The 18160-nt window shown below is 38.6% G+C and overlaps 1 protein-coding gene across 1 annotated transcript in view; it reads left to right on the top strand.

Annotated features, from left to right (window-relative positions):
• The first annotated feature begins 3937 nt into the window (after positions 1 to 3937).
• The window catches only part of LOC134511162 (macrophage mannose receptor 1-like), a 39170-nt gene continuing 24947 nt past the window's right edge, over positions 3938 to 18160 (top strand). Inside the window, exons 1-12 of the mRNA XM_063324723.1 lie at positions 3938 to 4115; positions 5933 to 6334; positions 7479 to 7652; positions 9079 to 9237; positions 10129 to 10242; positions 10768 to 10902; positions 11769 to 11951; positions 13723 to 13880; positions 14538 to 14651; positions 14984 to 15099; positions 15411 to 15559; positions 16714 to 16913. Of these exons, the coding sequence (XP_063180793.1) occupies positions 4055 to 4115; positions 5933 to 6334; positions 7479 to 7652; positions 9079 to 9237; positions 10129 to 10242; positions 10768 to 10902; positions 11769 to 11951; positions 13723 to 13880; positions 14538 to 14651; positions 14984 to 15099; positions 15411 to 15559; positions 16714 to 16913 (1965 nt within the window). The 5' untranslated portion in view covers positions 3938 to 4054. The remainder of the gene's footprint in view (positions 4116 to 5932; positions 6335 to 7478; positions 7653 to 9078; positions 9238 to 10128; positions 10243 to 10767; positions 10903 to 11768; positions 11952 to 13722; positions 13881 to 14537; positions 14652 to 14983; positions 15100 to 15410; positions 15560 to 16713; positions 16914 to 18160) is intronic.

The raw sequence follows: 18160 nt of genomic DNA, 5'->3' as shown, positions 1-18160 counted from the left end.
TTAAAACAACAAAACTTGGTGTATTTCTACTCTGCGTTATGCCATTAGTTCATGGAGCTATAATTTCTGTGCATTTTGCTTTCCTTTTTGTTCTAGTATATTTATAGAGTACATGACTTTTTCTTAATATGTAATAAATTCTAGAGGCGAAAACAATATGGCCATTTTTTATTACTAATTGCATTGTTGCTGGTAGCATGATAAAGACTAGATCATGTGGACCAAATTATTCATCTCATCGCAAATATTCACATCATTTTTTGAAGAAAATGTAAGCCAATTTTATGACAAATGGTTTTTCATTACCCCCAAAACTTGCGGATATTTTAAAATTTTAGTTTAGTTAATTTAATACTTCCTACTACAGATAAAAATAAAGTGCAGACTTTTCATGGATTCCTTTGCTAACTAGTGAATATCCATTTAATAATTCCATATTAGAAAGGGTTTTTTTTAATTTAAAATTTCATTTTATGTTTGTTTGTCACTAAATGTGTTTTTAGAAAGTCTATTGTCTGTGTAATACCCACACACATAGTCTCTAGCAGTGCGTAATGGGTTTAAGATGTGAAGACATCATAATTGTGCTCTTTTGAGACTCTTCAGTAACTACTTATTTTTGCAACACCATTTATTCACAAGGAATGCATATAAATCCTCATTCTTCAGAAAAACGTTAATAAAGAAACAATACCCTTCCTCAAACAATGTTCAAACTTGCTTTTCCCCAGGGAAATCTTTCTGTTCTCCCTTCCATGATGAAGTTGCCTCTCTGCTTAATTACTCCATGCTTTGCAGTTGCTTTCACTAGGTATGTACAAAAGTCAAGAAAATTAATGCAATAGCCATGGTATTTTCAGTCCAGGGGTATGTTTCCCTGAGTTAGTTCTTATTTTGACCTGTATGGATCTTATTGTTTGAACTTTTGATAAACAGAGCAGCTTTGAACGGATGCTTTTATCAGCCTGAAAGGGAAGGGCTACAAAGGACAGCAAATAGTACCTGTCACCTTTGCTAGAATCTGCCCAGACAAATAGGAGGTAATATAGGCTCATCTCACCTCTATATTGAAATATTCAACTAAATTTAGCACAGCAAGACCAATTAATGCTCTAACCCATGAAAGCAACCCCCTTGCAATCAGCACCCGATTGTTGGGGCTGGTCTGCGAATGCAGGAGTGCATCAGTTGCTCTCGGCCACTGCAGCTGAGTGCAGGGGAAGATCTACCTCACTGGGCTTTGCTCTTTCAGCAGAGCAGATCCTAAAGGATCTTTGCTCTTGAAGGATCCCAAAGCACTTTATGGGTCTTTTTATGTCACTGTAGCTGTCTGTGAACACCTGGCAGCAGTAATCTGCAAATTATCACCTGCAAAGCAACCATTGCATGTTACCTTTCACCTGTTTCTCATTTAGACTCATCAGATAGGTTGAGGTGTAGGGTGCTGTTGATATCATGCTGCTCTTTTGCTCTTAATCTTTGAATAAGCAGAAGTTTCATGCACTCAGTAGGCTTTCCAGGGAATCCTTAGCAAGTCAACTTTTATGCTATTGGTAATGTCTTTATGAGATTAGCGTCTAGCACGTAGGTCTAGCACCTGATTTTGAAGTAACAGAGAATTGGCTAAATTCATACCAGGGAGTACAACTTTGCTTGTAGCCCAGCTTCTGACCTTCAAGATTGTGATGGGCCAACCTGCATCTCATGGCTGGATGTAGCTTGTGCTCGGGCTACACCGGTGAGCAGCAGTGATATCGTAGTTTTGGCCGTCCCAGCCGCTCCTCCCTATAGGTGTGACCCCTCTACGTTTCTCCACTTCCAACCCTCTAATGGGGCAAAGAGCAAAGTTAGCCGACCTTGGTTGTTATAGCAATAAGTATAAGAAAGAGCCTCTATGCATACCATTCCTTGGTATAATCAGGTCTTAACACTCTGAGAGTGAACAGTTTCTGAACAATATGCTGTTAATTTCAGACTTTAGTCAGTTAGAAGAGGCCCAGCTAAAAAGTAAAATCACAAATCATAAAATTGGTTCTGTTTTATCTCAAACCAAGACAGGTGAGATGAAGGTGCCTGACATTGCCACTTTTCTGAAGTGCTGAGGAACAAGAAGGCAGTGCGTGGTAGTAGCTGTACCTCCCTGAGGTACGCATCTGGTGGCTCGTGGGGGTCAGGAGGTGTTGGGTGCGGGTGATGCAGTGAGGTTTGCTCTTCTGGCTTTGCTCTTACTCGGACTCTGGTCTCATGGATTTTAACAGCCTCGAGCAGACATCCTCTTCCAGGAGCCAGCAGAGCACCCTGAAATTCACAGTATTGGCCGTTCTGGGAAAAGTGCAAGTGTACAAGTGTGTTTGGACTACCAAGTACACAGTTAAAAATTGTTCAGATTTTTAGTCCTAAAACTGGTCTGCAATCAGGTTTTTTTTTAATGAACCGATGTTTGTTTTACCGCCAGGCTGTGGTTGGCTCTGCTGTGGCTTGCGGAGCAGAGGAGGGGGAAGAAAAGGGACAGTTCCCTTTTTGCTTCTTGGTTATTGCACAATGTCCAACGGAGAAGAAAGTGGAACTCCTCTTGGCCTCATGCCGTATGAGCTCCAGCATAAAACAAGGCTGTTAAAATTCCTGGCAGTATAAACGACAACGTATCTTTTATGTAAATAGGCCACATGCTGTAAAGAAATGCTATCAGTCTAAGACAAATCAGTTCAGGTCAAAGAAAACTGTTGCTCTTTCTAGGCGAGATCTTTGGCAGCTGATTAAAAATACTAGAAATGCCTTTTCCAGAAAAAGCTCTTGACTTTATTGTTGTTAGTATATTTTGTTGTCATCTGAAAAAAAAAAAAGAATCCGTTAACTTTGCTTTTGACTTCCTAACATCCGTACCTTGCATTTCCTTGTGATTTCTTATTTCACAGTTCAGTCTCTCCTTTTTATTTTAATCCTGTAGACTTTCTCAGGGAACTAACTCTCTTTTTTGCATTGTCTTTCTGCTGAGCATCCAAGTGGGAACAAATCCTGTACTTAGGAAATGCAATCATCTTGGCAACAAACAGGAGATGATGCCATTTTTTCTTGCTGTCACATTTTTCCTACAGGTGCTGAACAGCTATGTTACTGCACTTCAGATGATATTTTCACACCACAGATTGTTTTTTTTTCCATTTAGCAGTTTTTCTAAACAAAGCAAAATATTTTCATGCTAAAAATCTACTGTGATAAAGTCAGGCTTTTGTGCAGTTATCGGGACAGTCTATGGTGGTCAGGAGAGGAGTGCTGTTTCTTTCAGGTTTCTACCTATACGTTTAGGAATGTAAGCTCCTGAGTGTTTGCTCCTGAGGGTAAGAAGAGATACGTGGTATTTTATGAAATTGTAACTGGCTGACAAGATTTACCTACTTCACAAGAAAAACGTGGAATGTTTTTGAAGTGAGCCATTTTTCAGGTAGCTTTGGGTGCTGGTCTCCTAGTTGCATTTATGCAGGAATGAAGGTCAGTAGGACAATGGCAATCTCATTTAGAAGGGAAGTAATGTTTATAATGTCCTGCAGAGTGAATTTCACTTAAATCCTCTAAAATTCAATCCTGCCTCATCTCACACATGAACATATGAGACTGATGTATTTTCCTGATGGTATTTTTTCACTGTGAAATTAAAGGTATAAAATTTAAAAGCTGAGGCTGAATTTCTCTCTTTGGTATTTCACTATTGATTTGATCCCATGAGCTCCCCAAATGTCTCACCAGGAGAGACAGCAGGAAAATATTGAGGCAGAACCTTCTGTGCATCACCTGCTTTCCCAAGTCCACACGGTTTGCCCTCAGTGAGAACTCATTCTGTTCCAAAGGCAAAATTTGTGCTGTGTGGTCTTGTTTTTTTGAAATGCGGCATGTGACAGAATATTTCCTTATTTAGCACTCAGAGCTTTCTATCCAACCATCCAGCCTTCAAAACTGAGGAGGACCGGTCACTGTCCTCTCTTCAGCAGCACTTTATCACCAGCAACTCTCATCGCACAGCTTTTAGTGAAGGCAAGAAAAGAAAACAACATTGGCAATGACGTTCTCTGGGTTCTTGCTTGTTCTTTCTCTTGTTCACAGTGCTTTCCAGCTGGCGGGTAAGTGCCTCCCACTTGCCTCCTGTAAAGGTGTCTGTGAAAGTTCTTCCATGTCCTCCAGCATTTCTGCATGCTTTATGGTTCTGCAGCAGTACCTGTATGTATGTTATAGACTTATAGATGGGGAAGCTCTCAATGGCAGGCAAAGGGCAAGGGCGGGATCTGGCTGAAAAAAGAAACAGACAGAGAAGGAAGCAAAGACTGAATTCTTAATGATTTTAGTCACACATAGCAGCAATATAATTTCACTAACCCCAGAAGATCAGACCTAAGAAAATCATAAAGTATGCTTAATTTTTTTTTTAATAAATACAAATATATTTTAGCAAAATCAGTCAGGAAAAACTAAAGTTGCGGTGAAATGTGGAATTATTTGGAGGATATGGAGATGTTCACAGATGATGGCTGTGTAATCCAGAGGGATTTAGTGTTTACAAAGAAGATCATTTTCACTCACTCTTTTGAACAGACTCACTGAATTCACTGTGATTGACACAGCAGATGAAGTAAAAATTTGTGTGAAATGAAGTTGGATTAACTTTAGTAAAGTTATTGTACAATTGCAGTAACACTATTACTGCCATCCCTTTAGCTGCACTTCTATCGTAGATGTTAAACAGATGTCTTTTGGAAACCTGAATGTTTAAGGCTAAATCCTTTCAGTTTTGTAACTCCTCAGTAAAACTCTTTGTTACAGATTGCCTCAGAGTATGTGTTTTTGTTGGTTTGCTGGTTTTGGGGTTTTTTTTTGCCTATGGTATCATGGCAGACCAGAACAGCTGTTTTCACTGTACTGTATATTACCTAAATTGATTTAAACATTTTGCCGGCTTTTAAAACGAAATTTCTTTAGATTTTAAAATACATTTTAATTATATATGATGCCTAATGATCAAGGGATGTATCAGGGACCAAAACTGATTATGAATCCCACAAGCTTTGGAGGGAAATTCAACTGGGTGGGTCACAAAGTACACCACAAAGCAGCTGAGCAAATTCATAGGCATGATTCATTACTGCTACTGACAAACTCACTGTAGGGCTAAAATTAGCTCATTTTTTCGACTTCACATTGGAGCCAACACTGTAGATGTGATCAGAGGAACTATCTGGAGAGCTGAAGACACAATTTCTGTTACAGGCGGTCCTTATAACTTTCAACATTGTCAAGTGTTGGTCAGATGCCCCTACTATCCGGTCCTTGTTATTTTCTCAGACTGTCATTGTTTTCCCAGTGTTATTCCCAGTTTTACATTGCAATGGCTCATAGTAGACACTGCAGGTCGTGTAGGTCAGCAAGGCCAAGGAGTCCAGAGTACCCCCTGTGAGGCCCAGAGGTGTTGAACCACATTTATACTTGTGGATTCAAGAGGGGGAAGACAAATGGCTCGGCAAAGATGGCTCTGACTCCACTAGAAGACCTGTAAGATCTGGCAGGGTGAGGGAAATCTGTAGAGGTCAGAGGTCTACAAAGCTGTGCAGATGGAGACAGGGTAAAGATGAGGGCAATATGATTGAGAGAATTCATGTGACTGACGTAAATCAACCCAACAAGCTGTGCTCCGCTTTGCTGATGCTGCTGACTGCCACTAATCCACAGTATGGTGACATATAACAAAGAAATACATATCCCGTTGTCCACTTTACTGCTTTTTAATCAGTAAAATTGATGCTACTCTGTTCAAAAACATCATGTTTGTATCTGATATGAATGCAATTACTCCTTGTTCATGTGAATGGGAAGCAGAATCACGTCACATATCCACTATACATACAGTCTATATTAACCGTTCACTTTCTGTTGTTTTGTTTTACAGACATTGAAATATTTTTAATATATAACAAAGTCAACAAGCTCTGCCTCCAGGCTTCTACTGCACAGTCAGTTAGAACTGCCACTTGCCATCAAGACAATGAATCGCAAAAATTCAGGTGGATCACTGATCATCAGCTTATGAGTGTGAGACTGAACCTGTGCCTGGGGGTGCCGTCGAAGGAGGATCAGGCTGTGATCTCCCTGTATCCATGTAATCGAACGAGTGAGCTCCAGTGGTGGGAATGCAGGAATGAAAGCCTCCTTGCAATCCACGGAGAAGATTTGTTTTTCAGTCCTGGCAATGAAGAACATGATAATGTTTTGTTAAAGAAGGGGCTGAGCGCAAAGAATAATTGGAAGATCTATGGGCCCATGGATGTTTTATGCTCCCCGGGATATGAAGGTACAGAAAATTGATTCTGTTATCCTTTGCACTTTGTGATTGTTAGTGTTTTGAATCTTTGGCTCTGACTATTCTGATTCCTCTGGTGACTACAAGAGTTTTAGAAAATCAGTATATTGAGAGAGTTAACCTTGAATTTAATTTCATATTTATGATCAAGTAAGTATTAGGTACATATATATAAAATAAAATATACACTATTTTAGTGCACGTATTATAGTATATTAGTATTATAAGTATTATATATAGGTATTCCTTAAATATTTATTATATATTAGTATACCTATGTACACACATACTTACTCCTATACTATGTAGAAGTATTCTCTAAAGTCACTATAGCTCAGCATACTGTGTCAGTACATTGTTAATAGAGAGTATAAACACTAATAAGTTTCTTATAAAGGAACATGGAAATGAAACCGCATCCTTAAGAAAGAAAAACAGTATGAGTGAGGTGAGAAAGGGCTGGAAGTACCAGTGCAGGCAGAGGAAGTGTGGCTTTTGTGACTCAGCAGATGAGGATGCTCATGGCATCATTACAATTACCAGTATTATTACTCTTTGTTATTAGATGAAGTCAGGTCGTTCTGAATGTCTTTCCCGGACCCAGAATGAATGTTCTAAAAACTGCCTAACAGGACGTTTGAAATATTAATCCCCAAGCCTTGCATGTGGGAGACGTTCCACTGTATGGGAGATACCTAAATGGTCACTGGAATAAAACCAGAGAAGGATTGTCTAATCTGATGTTTACTTTTTCCAGGAAGCAGGACATCTATATATTAGTTCCTCCTCTTATGCATTTTATATAAATCTTAACATTGTTTAAAATAGTAGTATCATAGGGTAGAGCTCTGGAGCCTTATTGACAGTTTGTAAAAGCATCTTAGTCAGAACAAAAATCTAGTTGTAGACCTCATCTATGAAATATTACTTTACATCAGAACAGCACTGCTCTAAAACATGTGTCAGCAGCTTAAGTCTTAAAAAACATTGAAATGGATTTTGTTATGATTATGGGACAAGTAACATGGAAAACACTTTGAGATGCAATTCAGCCATTTTACATAGGATTCACATTTTTCACAGTTTACCTTCATTTATTATTTTCCATACTATGTTTATAATTTTGTTTTCTCAGAGACATTTACGCTGCTAGGAAATGCTTTCGGGGCACCCTGCGTATTCCCTTTCATGTACAATAAGCAATGGTACGCCAACTGCACAGGGGCTGGCCGGTCAGATGGCTGGCTCTGGTGTGCAACCACTGCAGACTATGACACAGACCAGCGATATGGGTTTTGCCCATCAAAAGGTAAGTTACTAGTTGCCACAGAGTTCCTATCTCTGTGGTATTGGCAAACCAGCACTAGCAGATTATGAACATATTTATAATAACGTGTAGTTTACAAGAATGTGCCCATGCACATGGCCCTGCCCATGGCAGGGGGGTTGGGACTAAGTGATCTTTAAGGTCCCTTCCAACCCAAACCATTCTACGATCCTATGGTTTTAGTGTATGACATATTGCCACATCCTGCAGTGCCCTACACAAAGAAATAACACGTTGCATGAAGATGCGGAGAAAAGTGTGTTCGAAGAGTAAAGCAGCATGCAGTTCCCGGTAATTGTGGTGGTGTTGCTGAGCAGCAGGTTAAGTTTGAGCTCATCACTGTTTCCCAGGCAGGACGTATTCTGTCACTGCTGTACAACCTGTCTCTGAGGACTCCTGTTGCGATGGATGTGGGCACAAAAATGAGTGCTGTAGGAAGCTTAAAGATGAAGCTAATGTTTCAGTCTGTATGATTCTCATGTCAACATTTTTTTACTTAAGTAGGATGTGTCCTTTTACCCATGATGTTTTTAAGCCCTCTTCGTATTGCCTGGAAAGCAATCTTTCTACCCCTCCAGACAACTGCCTCCCATCCCTGGCATTTCTCTACATTTTCGATCACTTTCTAGTTACTCTAGTTGATTAAAAATGTGCTTTTGGTGTGGTTCAAATCCGTGGTCAAATGTGCTTTCCAGGTCCCCACAAAGATACCTAGGGCACTATTCCCAAATGGCATGTGACATAGGGTCAATGAACAATTTTCAAAGCTTTTGAAAGCCAGTCCCAGCTCTCAGTTCTTTTAATTCAACTTCATACTGGCTTTTGTGAATAATCAAATATCTGATTCAATTTTGTATTGTGCTTTACTGAGCATGTATAGGTTTTCAACAGATGAAAGAAGCAAAGATAATTGGAAGAGGAGCACAGTGCAGCTCAGTGCCACTGCAGTGCCCGGGGTTTTCAGCTCTGTGACATCCCGGAGCTCTTTGCAAGAAGAGTATTTATCTAAGAACTGTTTGATGCTAAATTCAGGTCTAGAGTTGGTTCTCACAGCTCTCACTGGGAACTGTTGTCCAGAAAGAGAAGGAGGAGACGTTGCATACTTTTTTGTTTCTAGGTTTTCTGCCACAGAACTCCGTGCAATATCTTTTTCTATGCAACCACTGCCCTTGTAGTAATTCCTGAACTATGTACCTTCATGGAACAGGAGGCAAGATTTGCCAGCTTTACCTGTCAGTTTACAGGCCTTAACTTCCTCCTTCCCCATCCCACTTGTAACATTTTCAGTGCTCTTGAAAGAACAGCGCAGATGACGTTTAATGACAATGCCACGCATAACGAGGACCTGCAAACCATTTTTCTGTGGGTGAGTTACTATCACCCCCCAAATAATAATTTTTTTCCACAGATAAAGACAACACCTGGACGACAGATCTGTTAACAAATGTCCACTACCAAATCAACTCTGAATCGGCTCTCACGTGGCACGAAGCCAGGAAGAGCTGCCAGCAGCAAAATGCCGAATTACTGAGTGTCACAGACATTCATGAACAAGTGTACCTTAAAGGTAAGGGAGTAAAGCAAATCCTGACTTATGTGCAGGATCTGTTCAGCCCACCTTCTCAGCTCAGGACTACTTGATATGGTTTTGGCTAATGTCTATGGGCTTAACTATGTATGAGCAAGAAAAAAAAAAATCTTCTAGAATTTGCAAGTTCGTCTCAAGATCACTGCCAAGTTCCAACAGAATTCAAAGTATTGACTTTCTATTCAAAAATGTTATCTTACATTAGAACTTCATTGATTTATTTTATTTTTTTTAAAGGGGAAAAAAAAGTGAAATTTACATGAAAATTTCATTTTTGGTCAAAAGCAACATTTAAAAGAAATTGAAAATAAGAGAAAGCAAATATCTTTGTGCCAAAATAAAGATGTGTTTTGCATCAAATGCAGTTTGACATCTAATCTTTTAATTCATTTGTCAAAGTGAAAGATATCAGTTATTCGTAGATCCCAAGTCATGGCTCTACCTACCCATGTATTGCTGGAGGAATGGTATGGAAAAAAAGTCTCTCTTGTTATTTTTAATGGTGAATTTAACTCCTAAGAACTTAAGTATTATTTTTTTATACTTACGTGGTACCTATATTTCTACCTAAATAACTCCAATCCTGAAAAGAATTTAGCCTACTCTACAGAAACCCTTTCATTCCAAATTTACTCTGATGCATCTCACTGTGCTCATGTTGCATTCGGTGATACAATAACAGAGAGGTTTTTTCTTTGCTTTTTACAGTAATCAAAGCTTTGGCATATTTCAATTTATCAGATATCCCACTATCTAAATATATTTGTAGTTGGATATTTAAGAATGTAAGTCTTCCTAGAGACAGTATTAGTGACTATTGCTAATAGCAAAGTGATTTATAAAATAATTTCTCTTGTTCTGGTTACATAGAGTTAACAGGAGGTATAGATTCTGCACTGTGGATTGGACTCAACAGACTGGACTTGAGGAGTGGATGGGAATGGATTGGAGGCAGCCCTTTCCAGTACTTAAACTGGGCTCCAGGTAGCCATGACTTTGATTCTGTATTCCCAAAGAAAAAAACACACACACCTCCAATACTGATTTAATTTCTATTATCAGAAAGATATGCCACGAGATACGGGCATGAGAAAAAGCAGGACTTTAGCATTAAGCCACCAAAACAACATGCATTTTAGCTTTTCTTGATTTAGCTCTAGAAAAAGCTTTTTTTTTTTTTAATAGCAATATAAGCCAGAAACTTCTATGTATTGCCAGAATATCTTAGATCTGAAAGCAATAATATCATTCCCAAAAATATACAGTCTTCCGTTTCTCATTTCTAACAACAAAACTGTGAGTGGGTTACTTTTCACTTTTCATACTTTTCATACAGACATTCCCACTACTGGAGCGCGACCTCAGTTCTCACCAAAGCTGGGAAAGGTGTGATCTTTAGGGCTGTCACTTCAGCCAGAAGTGATTTTTCCTGGGCATTTTAGAGCTTAGAGTTCTATTTGCCTTTCAGAAAAGTTAACTTTTTTTTTTTTTCCTGTACCTTTCGCAAAGGAAACCCCTCTCCAGATTCAGGAAAACTCTGTGTGGTTTTGAATCCTGAAACAAACGCAAAATGGCAAAATTTGGAATGTGATCAGAAACTTGGTTATGTTTGTAAGAAAAAAAACTCTACCTTGGTTCCCTCAGGTATGTTGATATACGTTGATAATTAAAAGTAGAAGCTGTTATCTGAATTGCTTAGCATTCACATTGACCAGGATGAGTAGGAAAGTTTTAGTATTTTTCTTGTTTATCTTATAAATAATAATTTTTCTTGTTTATCTGGTTTGCTTTTTGCAACCATTGCACCCTTACTAGGCTGATCTCCAGCCCCGTAACACACAGAATGAAACAGGTAAAAGCAAAGAACACACAACTTGCCCTGCCTGTCTATGATCTCTTAGTCGTGGCTCCTTTTTGAATACACACACTGCTGAGCATGAAAAAAGAGAACAAACCAAAAATTATTCTTCAGAAGACAGACATTAGTAAAAAAAAAAATTCAAAAGGAAGAAAGATTGACACTTTGCAAACATAAAAGATATTTTAAGTGAATAAAGATTTCCCTGTTGGCGTTTCCCTGTGTATACATCCAGTTGTAGATCTGTCTAGATGACTTTCACTCTATCAATATACCTAATCTTTGTAAAATTCATAAGACTGCTATATTAGGTGCGGCTAATTTCTGATTTCCCTTAACTGACAAATAAGTACTAAGTAATACAGAAGCTGCTAAAACTAATACAATAATGTCTTTGTTACAGACATTTGTGTATATAAGAACCTTAGAATTTGTATTAAATTATATTTGTAGTAAAAACCCTTCATTTTCCAAGCTAAAAAATGCCACATTTATGTTCACCATGTTTTGTACCCGTCGTTTCCTTACAATGAGAATTTCCAAAGCAAATTCTTAGTTTAGAACTTTTGCACAGAGTAAGTGAAAATATTCTTGGTGTCGTGTCCTTTGCATGGCATTTGAGCTCCTCTAAGACACTGGTGTTTGTTCCTAGGTGATGTTGGGCCTGTTACTTGCCCAGATGGATGGGTACTGTACATAAATCACTGTTACAAGCTCTTCAGGGAGACGAAAAGATGGGAAGAAGCTTTGACCTCTTGTCAGAAGGAAGGGAGTCACCTGGCCAGCATCCAAAGCCTTGAGGAGCACAGCTTTATAGTGTCTCGGCTTGGATACAGTGAGTGTTTCCGAGGGGGCTTTTGCCTTTGTCTGTATATAAGAAGTACCAGCTAGCTGAATTAAGTTGTAACAATTGTATTAACATGAAGCACTGCGGCCAAAGACATGCAAGAAGCCAGAGGACCAGTGGTGTTAGGCTGGTGCAGTGCTTTCTGCTTCAAAACTAATGCCTTCTGTGCTGCAACTTGCAGACTTACTCGACTGTCTTGCCTTGTGCTTTGCTTTGCACGAGGGCAGGAGGACATCAGTCATCCCAGCGAGAAGCTTTCTTAGTGAAAGGATTATGAAATATAGCTTCCATTTTGAAAGAGTGCTTTTTTTTATAAGGGAAAAAAACCCACATTTGTACTGCTTTCTGTACGTTTGAGGAACTTACAGTGTGGTTTTAAGTCACTCTCTGCACCTTGTTGGTCAATCAGCACCCAGATCAGCCGGTTGACAGGTCTCTTCAGACGTGATGGCAGAAAACTACTACAGAAAAGTTTAGCTCTCTACACTAGCAGATGGAAACAACTGACAAAGCTAGCCAAAGTGGCTTCCAGGCAGGGGGAATTGCCTGGGCTGCCTAAAGAACTGTAGTCAAGTCACTGGATCTAACATGTCAGCGTGGTCTCGCCATGGCCTTTTTAATATCCCTGGCAGAAACGTGAGGAGTCTGTAGACATGTTACTACTTTTTGTCCTAGTTAGCTGTTTCGCTTTGTTTTTTAATGCTTAGAGGTAGTGAAAGCCCTAATTAACTACTGGAAAAATGAAAGATAGTCAAGACAGAAAAACTTCTGTCTTCAGAAAGAATAATTTATCTACTTAATGTCCAACCATACAAGGAGATATTTTTGGTTTCGTATACTTTTCAATTCTGGTATCATAGCTGAGTTTAGTGACTACTGAAGAAATTGTGACTATCCTTCCATATCTTTCTCTCTTTCTCTCTATCTCTCTTTCTCTCTTTCTCTCTGTCTCTCTGTCTCTCTTTCTCTCTTTCTCTTTTTTCTTTTTTCTCTTTTTCTTTTTCTCTTTTTCTCTCTCTCTTTCTCTCTCTCTCTTTTTCTTTCTCTCTCTTTCTCTCTCATTTTTCTGAACGCTGCCTAAATTTACCTTTCATTTTCCTTGCTTTTCTTTCGTTAAAAATGCCTAAAATCATAGGATCATGCGCTGGTTTAGGCCAGAAGGAACCCTGCAGATCATTTGGTCCAGCTTCCGCTCGGAGCAGGGCCAGCCTCAAAGTTAGATCCGGTTGCTGACAGCCTTCCCCTGCTGAGTTTTGGAGGTTGTCAAAACCCTGATTTGACTTAATGTCTGAACAATTGACCTAGGGCTGGGGGGCTGGGCTTAGAGGGGTTCTCTGCTTTTTTAGTTTTATTGAAAGAAGCTTAAAACATCCACTCTGCACATTACATAAAAACAGTATTTTAAAATCTGACCAATGCAACAGAACCTAAAGAGTAACTATTCACATTTCTGTTACACCACCACAGTGCATTAACATTAGGATGGTAATTTACTCTTCTCCCACTGCTATGAGGAAGAGAAGCAAAAATTTTTGATCCAGTGCAGGGATTTCATTGCGGCCTAATTTTCCAAAGCATACTGTCTTTATTATAATATCTATGTGAAAACATTAATTTATGAAATGATGATGCAACAAACTAAATAATATATGTTTTATAGATTTATGAAAAGGATTATATATTCTAGACCTCAAGGGTGCTATGAAAAGGATGCAGTGGCATAAGATATCTTTTCTAGTTCTGTATTTCCATGTTTTAGAGAAAACAGACAAGCTGTGGATCGGGCTGAATGATCATAAAGTTCAAATGTATTTTGAATGGAGTGATGGTACGCCAGTGACGTACACAAAATGGCACCTGGGAGAACCATCCACTACAAACAACAGGCCAGAAGATTGTGTACTGATCAAGGGCCAGGTAACTTTATTCAATACGTATTTTATTTTAATGTTGAAACTATCTTCTTAACAAAAGAATGATGTTCCTAACTATTTCAGCAGCTGTCTATGGCCAGAAAAAGGGATGTGGGGACAAAGGATGAGACTCAAACATGACCTTTAACTAAAAAAAAAAATAATAATAAAATGAAAGCATTACTGCATCGCTGCTGAAATTCTCTCTTTAAGTTTATCTGAAAGTTACCAATGAAACTATTTGGGCTATAAAACAGGTCTCTGAATGTAGTTTGAGTACATTCTCCAGCTCCTTTTCCTCTGGTGGCAATGGTGGCATGTGGTGATCCCTGCTACCTCCCTTGTGCCTGCTCTTTTGCCCATCGCTGTGTGGCACAACTGCCCATGCAGAAGAGGTCGGGGACCAGCTCCCTGCACCCTGTCTCATCACTACCAGCCGTAGCCACACTATCATAGTCCAGTCTACTCTTCCACTGAATGTGAGCAGATATATTTTTGTTATCAACTAGGGTGATTGGATAAGGAAAAAAAAAATACTTGTTTCAAAATGAGAGGAGAAAGAAGATGAATAGTTTTCATTATCAAGAAAGAAATCTATTCATTTTCTTTAGGTTAGTCATCTTAATTTCATTGTTGTTTCATTCTTTTTCCTGCCTGACAGTATGGTTATTGGGCAGACTATGTCTGTGAGAAGAAAGCTGGTTATATTTGTAAAAGAAAACCTATATCACAAACAGCTGGAGAGAAGGAAGTTACTGATGCAGGTTGCAAAAAAGTAAGTATGTAAGAATGGAACAATAATTTCCCAGATCAAATGAGTACCTTGTCCAAGATTCATGTGGAATTATTTGAATTATTTATATTACTTGCATATAGAATTATTTTTATTATTTATTATGAAGTTTTTCTCTCTCTCAGTTACCTTAAATTGTATTAATCCGTTTACAGAAACCGCTTAGAAGGAATCTGTAATTCCATTGCAAAAGCTTTCTAATTCATAATATTAATGATTATTGTTCTTCATTCATTTCGAAATGGTATCGCTTGCTTACTACACGATATCACAATTATTTTAAACTTATATTGAAATCCTGATATCATGTACAGGGCTGGAGAACATATGGGACCTACTGCTATTTTATTGGACATGTTCCAGCAACATTTTCAGAAGCAAACACCACTTGTGAAGGAGAACGTGGTTACTTAGCCACAGTTGAAAGTCGGTATGATAATGACTTTTCCTTGGCTTTTAAATAAATAAAGGCTCTATGTTCTAAAATACTTCTGGAACTACTGCTTAATTCTAATACAATCTCAAACAGCAAATTATCCAAGTTACCTACAAGGTCTCTAGTTGAACAAAAAAAGGCCTCGCTTTTCTTTGTTGACTTATCCAGAGTCAGAATCCCATCATAAGGTCCTCTCCCTCAGTGTGAAGCAAGGAAAAGGAGAAAACAATTCATATCAGATTAGACAAGTAGGATTTGGATAAATGATTTTGTTTTCACGTGAGTCATTACAATCCCTTTTACAGGTATGAACAAGCCTATTTGACCAGCCTTCTTGGGCTGAGGCCAGAGAAATATTTCTGGCTTGGTCTCTCTGACGTGGAGGACCCAGGCACTTTCAGGTGGGCCAATGGTGAAGCCGTCTCCTTCACACACTGGGACGCAGCAATGCCTGGTAGGTGCCGTGACAGTGGATGGTGGGTGCTCTCTGCAGTCGTGATCCCTATTTGGGTTCGCATTGGCAATGTCCTCTGAATTTTATGCTTTAAGCTTTCAGTATATTTTACAAAACTGTCAGTTGTCAAAATCCATCTTTTAATGTCAAAGGAACAATTTGAACTTCAGTTTTTTATTAGGATATCTGATATACCTACTCGTAAGATTAACCTTTTGGCTCATCTTCAGAAAGATCAGAATCTAGAAAATGGCTTTCTTCCTCATAAGCAGGAATTACAGGCAGCTCCTGAGACTATCCCACACTCATCCCTCTAGTGGTAATGTTAGCCTGGGAGAAGAGGAGAGCAATTGTAATAAGGATTTTATATTAGAATCACAAAATTACAGTATCAAAAATTATTATACCTTTTTTTTTCCCCTTAACTTGGGATACTAAGAAAACTGCATTCATGGGATTCTTGTAGAAGCATAGAAAACAATATTTCAAAATGCTGTGAGGGAATCTGCTCTCCCCTAGATATGCTACATCCCTCCAAGTGATCATTTGTCTAACAAATGTCTCAAAAAGCTTCAGTGACATTATAAAATGTAAAATAAAAATTAAAAAAAAAATTGCAAAAGAGTAATTGGTAAATTAGCTGAATCTGTAATAAGGAATTGGGAAAGAGATATAAAATTACTTGTGTAAAGGGAGGTCATATTCACAGATCATCTGGAGCTCCCCACAGGAACCAAAAGCATACAAATAAGGGAAATCTAGTTAGCGTTGTCTATCTCAATTACCAAAAGCCTTTCAGCTAATCTGACCTGATACAAGAAAGTTCTTAACACGAATAAAAAGTTTGGTCAAAAGGCAGGGAATAGGTGAGTTTTTTTAATAGGGTTTATTTTTGGGGGGCTATTTTTTGCAGAGGAAGACTGTTCACCAACAAAGTCCCATAATGATCTAATGTTTCAAAGCCCATGCTGTTCCACGTATTTACAAATAATCTGGAAAATGCAAAATAATAAGGTGACACCTAAAATCTAACTCTACTATTCAAGTGTTATTGTATGGCAAGAAGGGAATCAGTGCTGCTCAAAGATTTTAAGTAGGAATTAAAAAAATTAAACTGTATAAAATATCTAACATGTTTTTTGTTTCTCATAAAGGAAGTAAGCCAGGATGTGTGGCCATGAGAACTGGGACTGCAGCTGGATTATGGGATGTTCTTGACTGTGAGACAAAGCAAAAATATATCTGTAAGCAGTGGGCAAAGGGTGCAACAGCTCCACCTGTTCCAACTACTGCTCTGGTCCCCACATGCCCTGAAGGCTGGGTATCAAACCACCATAGTAGTTCCTGTTTTAAAGTAAGTTCTTAAATAGTTAAAAGAAGAAGAAAGTCTTTGAACTGCTTGGTTGGGAAAAAAAAAAAAAGTCGAGAAAAAGGAAGGGACATCTTCATTTTGCAATATCTGAGATTGGAATACAGCAAAAAAATCCCACCCAAAACCCAGAAAAAGTCAACCCAAACATGTCCAATAATTATCCATAAAACAGGAGAAACTAAGGAAGAAAGACAAGGTGAAGGGACTGGAGACGAGGGCAGGGAGAAGGACACAGGAAAGAATTTTTTGCCCCAGGGGTAGAATAAATTGAAGCAGAAAATGGATGAAGAGGAACATGACTATCAAGTCCCTAGAAAGACGTAAGCAAAAGAGGAAAAAGTAAAAAGAAGAAACAACGTACTATTTGCAAGATTATTGAGACAGCGATGTTGAAATGCTGTATTAAAATAGCAGAAGCAGCAAAGCTTGCTGTTAGCATGGCTTTTTATATCAGCTGTGGTCACTAGGTTGTGCAAAGATCTCATATTTGTCTGAGGTGTGTGAGAGTTCAGGGAGCAAAGTAGAGAAAAATGAAATCCATCTACAGGCAGCACGATGCTGAAGGCTGGACCTTGCTAAGATAAGCACATTAGCCCCAAAATAAAGCATAAGATGTCACATGAAAGGTTAATTAAACCAGTGTTTATGAAGGACATTTATTAGAGAATTTCAGATGCAAACTTGTATTTGAAGTACAACCAGTTATGCCTAAGGCATACAAAAGTACTTTGAAAAGAAACGAGGATAGTGTGCAAACACTGACTTGGGATCATGCAGAATAGAAATGTGCTAAGTGTGAGATGTTAATATTTCTTATCACTTTATTTGAATTAATGAGTCCTTGTCTTTTTGTTATGTTTGGGTTTTTTCATTCTTTCAAGCACAGTTGGAACACTGTTTCCTTGGGCTCCTTTATCCCCAGATCATCATTTTAAGCTTTGGTCAAACTTGTGCTTCTTATCTATTAAACTAGCAAAATGTTAGACATCGTATTGCAAATGTAAAGTGAGAGATGTAAACCACTGTGAGGTCATTCTTTTGCCTGTATCTTCAGACTCCTCCCAGGCCACCTTCCCTCTCTGCCACAACCACTCTCCTTTCCCTTTCTCTGGAAGGTGACTTGGGCCCTCCTGCGGGTAAAACAAATTAAAGGGAATTGTATTCTCTTCTAGCAATTCCTTCCCTTTGTTTGTCACCACCATGCTAACTAGCTAGACAGCTCTAGTGCA

This window comes from Chroicocephalus ridibundus, chromosome 2 (assembly GCF_963924245.1).
Source record: "Chroicocephalus ridibundus chromosome 2, bChrRid1.1, whole genome shotgun sequence".
In the NCBI taxonomy this organism is placed as follows: domain Eukaryota; kingdom Metazoa; phylum Chordata; class Aves; order Charadriiformes; family Laridae; genus Chroicocephalus; species Chroicocephalus ridibundus.
Note: the sequence above shows the minus strand (reverse complement) of the source record. Positions and strands in the feature narration are given on the sequence as shown.